We start from the raw sequence: 10,759 nt of genomic DNA on the forward strand, positions 1-10,759 counted from the left end.
AAATTATCGTTTTATCCAAAAACATTTTTTGTTTGTTTGCACCCTCAGATTCCAGATTTTAAAATGGTTGTATCTCAGCCGAATGTTGTCCTATCCTAACAAACCATACATATAGAAAGCTTGTTTACTCAGATTTTCAAAAAAAAAAAAAAAAAAAAAAACGTGTCTGGTTTTGTGGTCCAGTGTCACAAATGTCCTCACTTTGACAACCCACAGGACATTTTTACTGGTCATTTTACCTCACTAGTTAAAAAGGCTTATAAATCAGTTAAAAGATGTTTTTGTTAATCTAATGTTCAGCACGAGTTTCTGTGATGGGTAAGTTTAAGAGTAGGAGTTAGTTAAGGTGACCAAAAACATTAAACTGATAAATTAGTTTAAGTCTATGCAGTGTCCACACCAATGTGTGTGTGCAAAACAAACATGAGTGTAGGCTATGTATTAACGACAACTATTTTTTCGAGACCTATATTTTGCTCCTATTTTAAAATATATTATATAAACCAACTAAGATACTCTGGAAAAGAGGCCTGAAAAGAGCACTGCGTAATTGCGTGCGCTTAAACAAAGAGAAAAAAACCTTGCGCCAGCAGATGGCATCGCTGCCATCGCGTGAGCTATGACGCAACACGCGCACCCGTCAGACTCCCAACAGCTACCTCAGATATCCATCGGTCCACCCGAGAAGCATGATGTGACCGTGACATACACAGCCACCTAAAGACAGAAAGGCAACAACATTCTCCTTCTCCGTGTCACTGAATGCAGTTATGTCTGAGACGCCATGTCAGATCTTTTGGGCTGTGTGCTCCTCGCCGCGCTACTGATTTTCTGCGAGGATGGGTACGTGAGGAGAGCTGAGGGTGGGGTGCTCGCCTCGCTGTCGGAGGAGGACAATGCCAGAATCACACAGACGACCCCGCTCAAGGGACGGGGGGATAGGACGGTGCCGCCATCAGGTAACGACCCAGCATCTACTGGGTTCATCCTCAGCATCAGCTCCGCATGCGGCGTGCTTGCGAATAACACGGATTTTTAATGATGGGGAACATGACAACAAAGGACAGGGGTGCGCTGTTGACCGCTGTGCTTGCTGTCTCATAACATAGGTCTATAGCGTTCATTATGAGTCTATTATTTTTGGAGCCTGCGGAGCGCTTCTACAGGCCCATTTGTAGTGAAGTCACCTATTTCAGGCTTTATTTAAGACAGCCATGCCTACATTATTTAAAGGTGAATAGGTGATATGGTTTAACAACATTACGATGTTTATCTTGAATGTGCAGAGTCATTATGCATTTAAGGTGGGATTAATTTAGAGCTACAATCATCCGAGACCTCTCTGAGAAGGTCTTTAATGTCAGGGGTTTCCAACTTTTTGATGCCAATTACCCCAAAATTACTAAAATGTGGGGACACCCTATATATATGCATTTGAAAAAAACAATTAATAAAATAGGATGTGATAATGCAAATACAACGTTTAAAAATATATACAGTTTACATTTACATTGCACACCTAGATCAAAATAAATTATAGATTAATTCAAAATAAATGTTAGTAATTCAGATTATTTTTATACTTTTTTCCCCCTCTAAATTTCCTGCCGACCCCTGGGCAATCAGCTTGAAAGCACCTTCCATTGCCATTCACAGATGGGTCTAGAACAGCACTAAGTAACACCTAATTTCATAACATCAGTATTACTGTGTGCTATAGTAGCAAATTTCCTGTTACACATTTTAAGTGCCAGGCCATGGTTGTATTGTAGTAATCTGGTTATATGTAATAGTAATCTACTAGCTGCGTTGTTTTATTTAAATAACTTCTAGTGTCTGTCATTGTGTCATCCTGGTTATATTGTTGTTTTGAGGATCTGCACATGAGAAAAGAATGAGGGATTTGCTTTTTTTTTTGTATTGAGAGACATTTCTAAGATGATTTTGAAGGTTTCTCAAGCCTCAGCTTTTCACTGATGTGCTCATCCGACATATGGCACTTTGATCTATTTTTAAGTCGCTCTGCCTGAGCCGTGGGTCCAATGGTCATTACTATTTCAAGGCAAAGATTTTACTGTCACCATCACCAACCAATTTTTTTTTTTCAGTGTTGGCTGCATTGGTTTTTAATGTGTTGAGCAATTATAGTTCAGTTACTTAAATGAACTTATAAACATTGGTGCATGTGGTTAACCTTAAACTCCATTTAATTTGTTTCATTAAAAACAAAATCTTATCTTTGAATCATAGTACAAGGCCTCGAGGCAAAATTAAGAATTCAAGCAATCAGAATATCCTATGCTCATTTTTATGCACAATATACATTTTTCTGAATATTTTTTTATTTATTAATTTCCACAAAAACCTGACATTAGCTCTGTCTCCAGAGTCGCTCCTGACCCTGAAGATTTGGGTTAAAGATGCATCTAGCCAGAGGTTCCTGAAAGGAGCTCTGGTGGGTGTGTTTTTGAATGGATCCCAGATTCACTCCAGCCAGACTCTGGAGAATGGAGAGGTCACGGTCACTGTCCCATACCACCTTGGCCTGACCCTCACTCTAGTGGCCAGCATGGAGGGTTACGTACTCACCCAGCTGCCTTGGAAAACCACCAAGATACCCAGTAAGTTCATAACCTCAGTTTATTATTTGTTATGTTATTAGGATATTGTGTATTTTATATGATTTGATGACATCAGGCTATGATTTTTGTTATGATGTATTTTATAGGCATGTAATAATTATATGTATTATTTTATTGTATTTTTAAGTTTCCTCTTAATATCTGCATATTTGAGCAAATTATGCTCAATAAAAACCTCAGTGAAATTAATAAATAAATAGTGAGAAAAAGATGACTAAGCAGCAAGAAAGCTGTGAACCATGTGACCTCACCCTGGCCCTTGCTTGTTTTATAACACCCAGCTAGAGCTCTAAAGAAATTATCAATTAATGTCAATTTATTGTGAGAAACTTGGCTGCTGAAATGAGGTCTGAGTGTTTTTCTTTTTATGCTATTTCCTAGTTTTTTCTGTTATTACAATGTCCCTGCGCCCTCAAACTCAAGGGAACATCTGGCTGTTTGATGATACTGTGCTGATAACTCGAAAAGCATCTGGTATGTCAGATAAAACATCCCTATTACTTATTATTTTATCCAATTATCCATACTGCTATTTTTAAATTGAGCAGTTTTAAAAATGTTATAATCTATAATTTAATGCAGTACCTATATACATCTGTTGCATGGAGCCCTACTCTGAATGTAATACTACTGTTGTATTATCTATATATTTTCACATTACAGATCTGTCATTTCAACCAAGTGTACAGTTTCCCAAAAGTCTCCTCAAACTGTCTGAGAACACTACCATCTCCATGTTGTCAGCCTATCTGACAGTTCCAACCCTGCCTACAGAAAAAGACTCACATTTCTTTACTCTAAACCTGAGTGGTAAAGGAGGTAAGATGAATTAAAAAAAAGGATAAATTATCTTTTGCATACATGGTGGTGCAGGCAAATTTAAACAGTTGTCCTGTCATTCATTTTCACATCTTATCGTTGAGTGAATGCTGACCCTGTGTGTTTCACTGAATGATCTGTAAGTGAGGGGAGTATATTGTAGGGCAGTTTTAGTCAATGAAAGCTACAAACTCCATTACTGTTTAGAATCAATACTGCATTGACTGGTTAATGTTATAGATTACTTGTTATTGATTATGCAATATCAGGCTGCTAGGATAAGCATATTTAAACAAGAGCTAACATGATGGCACATTGTACACGTAATATTGATCCTCTAGACCAAATCCCTTCACACAGTTTTCTAATGTATTTTTCTGCAGATTGTAAAATGAATCTCAGTTATCATTGTATCCCCAATTACAGGTTATAGGAATGTCAAGTTAAACCCATTGGCTATGATCAGTGCCCAGTTAGTGTCTAATGGAAAAGAGGTTGACATCAAAGGACCCATTCAGCTCAAAATACCCCTTCCCTACAACACCCACATTCGACCGTCTGACTCGCTGACTGCGTGGACCTTCGACATGACCATAGGTGATTGAAAAGAATTTCAGCATTTAAAGACCACAAACTTACCCATTCAGTAGAAGCTTGTCAGCTCTTCCACTTTTTTCTTGAAGTATGAACTAACATCATTACAGTCCTTAAGCAAAACTTAACAAACAATTTATAGACCCTAATGGGGGTTAGTGGCATATAAATGACATTGAATGGAAGTGTGTTTGTTGGGTGACAATCTTAGTGTTAGGGAAAATTACTTGATCTGAGACATCAATGAAGTTTTAGTGTATACTGAATGTAAAATTAACTGTTATGCCGAGCTTAAAGAACAGTGTGAAGAGCTTTGAAAAAGTGACCTAAATATTGAGAAATGGGTCCTAGCGATTGAAAAAAAAACAAAAAAAAAAAACCTTTAGGTAGAAGCTTCCTGCTTTACACAATACCATGTACGGTCATGGCCAAAAGCTTTGGCAGTGACATAAATTTTGTGTCTTGCAAAGTTTGCTGCTTCAGTATATGTAGATTATTTTTCCAAATGTTTCAATGGTATACTGAAAAAAAGCTAAGCATATCATGAGTTTTAAAGGCTTTGATTGGCAAAAAATAAAAAATAATAATAAAAAAATAAAAAGTCAATATTTACAGTGCTGACCCTTGTTCTTCCGCTGCAATTCACTCTGGCATGCTGAATATTAGCTTCTGGGCCAAATCCTGACTGATGGCGATCCATTCTTTCTTTATTAGTTCCCAGAGTTGATCACAATTTGTGGGCTTCTGCTTGTCCATTCTTCTTTTGAGGACTGACCACAGGTTCTCTATCTGGGGAGTTGCCTGGCCTCGGATCCAAAATTTCAATTTAATGATCTATAAGCCACTTCTTTATAGTGTTAATTTTTTAGACTTAGTCTTAGTCCTGTGTTAAAATGTCCCTGTTAAGTTTTTATCATATGTAGTCAACCTTATCCTATTTAGTTTGTCAAGTTTTAGTCAACTAAAAGTTTCAACATTTTAGTCTAGATTTAGTCCAAAAAAATTTAAAGTATTTTAGTCTAGTTTTATTCAATGATAACTTAACATTTTAGCAATAAGATTATTATTAATTAACCGTACAGCAGTATTCATTTTGGCAGCCATTTTTATTTTAGTTTTAGTCTTTCTCAAATGTACATTTTAGTTTTATATTTAGAAAAACTTGTCCTGTTTTTGTTTATTCAATTAAATGTATGAGCATTTTAATCAGGTTTTTGTCAATTAAATCTTAGTCACATTTTCATCATTCTGTATAATGGTTAAGCTGATTAAAAAAAAAATTCTCTGAACTATTATCGTAATGATTGTTGTCATTTGAAAAATTAATTTTTGCATTTCAGGTATTGCACTTTCTCCAGTAAGCACAAGTCAATAGAATGTGGACACACGTGTATTTTACCTAATCTAGTGTACTGATTTATTATAGGTTTTGTTATTATATGAATCAATACCAAAGATTTATGCAATCTCTCTGCCACATAATATAAAACAGCTAAAACAAACGAAAAATGTTATAACAGTAAAATTCCTAGTAATTCCAAATTGCAGTAGTCAATTTCTCTATTAAAACAACAGCGATTGAGTTTTTTATTTAGTGATTGAGCATTTATTTAGCGATCACAATCTCAAACAATTTAGCAGAGATCTCATGACAGAACACTGACCGGCTAAGTGACACTTTCATTTAGATTGCTAAACTCCAGCTTGTTTGTTGGTGTATTCAGATCATCGGTGACAGCGTCAACAAACATTTTTCGGGAATAGTCCTTGTAAACGAAATTAACACTATTTCATCACTCTTGCTTTGTGACATGGTGCTCCATCATGCTGGAAAATGCACAGATCATCACCAAATTGCTCATGGATTGTTGGAAGAAGTCACTCTTGCAGGACATTTTTGATACCATTCTTTATTCATGGCAGTGTTTTGGGGCAGAATTATGAGAGAGCCCACACCCTTGGTTAAAAAGCAACCCCATACATGGTAGGTCTCAGGATGCTTCACTGCTGGCACAACACCGGACTCATGGTAGCGTTCACCTTTTCTTCTCTGAACAATCAATTTTCCAGATGTTCCAAACAGTCGGATGGGAGCTTCATCAGAGAAAATAACTGCACCAGTCTTCTGCTGTCCAATCCTTGTCCAGAATTTCAGTCTGTCCTTCACGTTTATCTTGGAGAGAAGTGTCTTTTTTGCTGCCCTTCTTGACACCAGGCCGTTGTCCAAAAGCCTTGGCCTCACAGTGCGTGCAGATGCTCTCACACCAATCTGCTGCCCTTCATTAGCAAGCTCTGCACTGGGAGTGACACGATTCCGTAACTGACTCCTCCGGAGGAGACGGTCCTGCTGCTTGCTGGAAACTCTGGGATGTCCTGAAGACTTCTCCACTGCAGTCAAACCTCTCTCCTTGAAGTTCTTAATGATCTGGTAAATTTTTCTTTCAGGTGCAATATACTTTGTAGCAATTTCCTTGCATGTGAGGCCATTTTGATGCAAAGTGATGACGTGTTTCTTTGGAGTTAACAGTTGCTAACAAGGAACACAATGACTGGAAGCACTTCTTCCCTCCTTTTATAGCAGTCAGTCTGCTCTTACTGTCAAATTAGTATGATAGTGATTTTATCTGACTAGTACTCATTCACACTTTCACATGTGCTGCTGATTTGATTAGTCAATTAATGTTAGCTGTTAATTTGGTGTCAGGATCTAAAAACAGTGAAAACATTTTTGTGTGTGTGTAAAGTTCATTTTTTTGGCCAATTAAACTTTTAGCAATTATTTAAAATGCATCTGATCACTCTACAAAATAATCTAGAAACAATGTGAATGAACACCACAACTCCAATACACAAAATTTATGTCACTGCCAAAACTTTTGGCCTTGTCTGGATATCAAGTTTAGGAGATCTTTGTGATTGTGTCCAAAAGAAGCACTTAATGATATATTTTATCACAGGTACCTGGGTAAATAAAGGTATAGGCACTGTTCAGATGGAGACAAACGGTCTAGTCTGGAATTACATAGCACCTAAACTTGGTAACTGGATTGCTGCACCACCACCATCGTCAGGTAGGAATCAGTTGTATTTAAGATCACTCATCCGCCCATCATACTATTTATCAATCCAAAAGCATTTCACTTAGTTTAACACTGAAATCCATATCTTCTTATGGTCATGTGCAGCATTCTAACCAGATTTATGTTTGTGTAAATCTAGGTTATATGGTGTTTGCAAGCTCAATGGATTTCATTTCCTATCACACATACCTTCTTGTGGGTATCTTAGGAGGAACTCTTGTGATGGCCATTGGATTTTTATCTGTTATTGTATTTCACTGCAGGTAAGAGCTTATCCAGCCATACAAACATCATTGTATGACTTTCTTAACAACAATAAGTAAGACTGAATTGCATGACTTGAATATTTAATCTTAACCTTATTTTCATGTCAATGGCAATTATAAAAATATGTAGCAAAAAATATGTCCTTTCCTATCTTGTTTTACAGAGATTTAAATTATGAGGCTGGAAGAAAGCGATGGAATTCCACCAGGCTCACTGTTCTGAAGAAAAACCAGACCACTTCCACCAGCTCTGATGAGGCTCAAGGACTTTTCTTTCATAATGGGGATCGGTCCTTCTCTTTGGCTGCAAGAGGCATTGGCCATGATGCATCAGACTCTCCACGACACCAAGCCAACTACAACATTTATGTGGAAAATGTTGGCCGGCCAGCGGGCAATCTGTATGAGAATATTGGAGCTGTGGGATTAGAAAGCTTCAGAGCCACAGTGTCTAATCTATATGTTAATAGTGAAGAAGTTGCAAAGCTACAGGAAAAATCTGAACAGAATGGCTCATGCCAGAATGGTGCGGAGAATGTTGTTTTCAGAGACAAGCTGTTCCACATCTATAACCAGTCAGTGGCAATTGTACCAGCCCCAGAGTTGTTCACTTCCCAGGGACAAGCTGACCCATCTGGAAGTAGATCTGCCACTTTCCCACGGAATGGCATGGAGCATGGAGCTCAGACGGAGCGTAACTTAAAAGACAGTTTCACTCAGACATTACCTAAAGTTCCCCAGCAGGACAGCGATGAGCAGCAGGCTCTGGAAGGAGTGCAAGGCCCTGCTACAAACCCAGGGTTATGGGGCCGCTACAGTCATCTCCTGGAATCTGTATCTGTGCCAGGAACTTTGAACGAAGCAGCTGGAATGGGGCCTTTCCGGGGGGAACTCCAGGGAATATCAGAGCAAACCTTGCTGGAGCTCTCCAAGGGTAAGCCGTCCATTCACCCACCCCGGGCCTGGTTTGTGTCTCTTGATGGTAAACCAGCAGCCCAGGTTCGTCACTCTGTGATTGAGCTTCAGGGAAGACATCGTCCAGGCAGCAGCAATGATACAAGCTTGGACTCTGGTGTGGACATGAACGAGCTGCAGCAGCCTCTGCGGAAAAGCGAGGAACCTTCAAGCTCTAGCATGGCTAAAATAAGTGGAAATCAAGAGCAGGACCTGAGCAGCAGTGAAATTGGGAGTCCCGAAGACACATCCCTGAGGAACACCCTGGAAGGCAGTAGTGCTGCCATTCCCAACATCCCGGAGGACAGGGATGCGGGGGACACCTCTAGTGAGTCCAAATCTACCCCTCCACCACGGAGACTGCGAAAGGTTCGAGACAAGAAGCCTGACAAAAAAACATCTCGACACATAAGGGAGGAGAGACCCCAAACAAAACACTAATTGAATAACCTGCGTGGAGCCGTAGCTTTTTGGTGAAAATGGTTTTGATCAAATTGCCTTATAAACATCAGGAAGAATGAAGAAAACAAAAATGCCTGTCTTACCTGCCGTAGCTCAAAGTCAAAATGTGGCTTTGCTGTATCCAGCGTCTTGTCAGCAGTTAATTTGTACATAATTTCCCAACTACACTGTACAATGTTTTCTTTGAAAGAACATATTTGTTTACCTTCAAAAGTACATTGTAAAAGTATATATATAGAAGTATTTTTAAACATTTGTTGCCCTGTGAGCACAATGCTTGTACCCACAATGCTCTTCTAGTGAGTCTTAAAAACTGTTAAAATGCTATCAATTTGGATCTCTTGACTTGCTTGGAATCAGTTTTTGTTCGTCAGTTCAGTTCTACAAACATTTAAATGTAACGCAAGGAACTGCCACACAGTGCTATAAACAATTCTAAAATAAATTGTGGAAAAAAATTAGCACTGTTAAGCTAAGCACTATATATTCTCCCATTCAGAAAGAGCACCAGTGTGTTGCAAAGAGTTTTCTGAGGGAGCAACTAAGGCCTTTGAGGTCATATGCCATTTTAATGCACTGTACTTATTTAATGTATTATTGCTAGTCACATTTGCATGCCGTCCATTGTGATGCTTTTATCATTCAATGTTTTCATGTGTAAGAATGTAGTACCCAAAAACATCTACGATATGCTTCAGGTTATGGTTTACCTTACCAAGGCCAGTGCTGGAAGCACAGCTGTACAGGTCATAAACCTAGCATATTAAGATGTTTATTGCGCTAATGTGTTTTGTGTGTAAAATATTTCTTCACAAATTGACAACAAATCATTATCAACTTGTGTTTTTAATGTGTTGGAGCTTTTTTAGCTTTATTATTTTGGACAATTAATTGTAACAATTAATTGACAGTTACAATAAAACACTCGCTTCTTGTTGTCAGGCAGCAAATTTGAACTAAGATGGCTAACTGAGTTTGACATTTTAAATGAAGTATGACAGAGGAGAGATTGCACTGTGTCAGCTGAATGTTTTTAACATAATTTATGTTATATTGTAGCATTTATTATTTAATTAATTGTAATATATTTGAATGATTTCTCAACACAGTTTTAAACGGCTCACGAGCCATTCCTGGATGCTTTAAAGTACAGCTTGTAATCTGCCTTTTTGTGCACATTTAATAAAGGTACTTGACCAAAAACAAAAATGCTCATGAGTTTTATGTACTTAGAATTAATGAAAGCATATTCTTTTTAACCATTTAAATAAATATTAAATACTTAAATGTAAAAGACAATAATAAAAGTAGTCTCTTATACCATCACCCGTCACCAGGAAAACACATTATACTCTTTTTCATCTGAAGCTTACGTCTGAAGTCTCGTTCCCTTCTCAGGTCAGGTGTCTAAAAACCAAACTAAACCAGATGGGCTACCGCCAGTTCCGAATTAACCTGCTCAAAAAACTGACTTGACAGATCTTTGGTAGCAACACTGTGCTCAGAAATGTATCAACAGAGATACATAAGTTGAGTGGAGCCCAAGACAAGCACCAGGGCCTAAACCAACTCAGAGAAATGGAACGAGGCTGACAGCACATAACACATGCTACTCAATGGAGCTCAAACGAGTGGAGGACTAGATGAGAGAAGTCCACAGACGCTCAATTGGGAGTGGCAGGCTCAAAGACAACCCTCAGAGGTGAGGAGAGCACTGCCTGTCTTGAACCAAATAGAGGTAGCTTATCAGGAAAGCAGCAAGCAGTCCAACTACCTGATGTAACTGCCCAGAGCACAAGAGTAGAGTGTTCAACCCATAGCGAGGAGAGAGAGGTACCCAGCTCGACCGAAGCGTTCAAAAGCCCAGGGTCAGAGGACCTAACTTTCAGGTCGAGAGGAGGACTCACCCAGTCTGCCCAGGACCAGGGAGCTCAAAAGGGGC

The 10,759-nt window shown here is 38.6% G+C and overlaps 1 protein-coding gene across 1 annotated transcript; it reads left to right on the forward strand.

Annotated features, from left to right (window-relative positions):
• Positions 1-609: 609 nt before the first annotated feature.
• fam171b (family with sequence similarity 171 member B) lies at positions 610-10,026 on the forward strand. The gene is made up of 8 exons (XM_059571494.1): positions 610-959; positions 2,388-2,621; positions 3,024-3,116; positions 3,306-3,461; positions 3,888-4,058; positions 7,013-7,126; positions 7,275-7,398; positions 7,566-10,026. Exons 1-8 carry the CDS (start codon positions 785-787, stop codon positions 8,794-8,796), a joined length of 2,298 nt encoding a protein of 765 aa, XP_059427477.1. The 5' UTR covers positions 610-784; the 3' UTR covers positions 8,797-10,026.
• Positions 10,027-10,759: the final 733 nt, after the last annotated feature.

This window comes from Carassius carassius, chromosome 17 (genome assembly GCF_963082965.1).
Source record: "Carassius carassius chromosome 17, fCarCar2.1, whole genome shotgun sequence".
Lineage (NCBI taxonomy): Eukaryota > Metazoa > Chordata > Actinopteri > Cypriniformes > Cyprinidae > Carassius > Carassius carassius.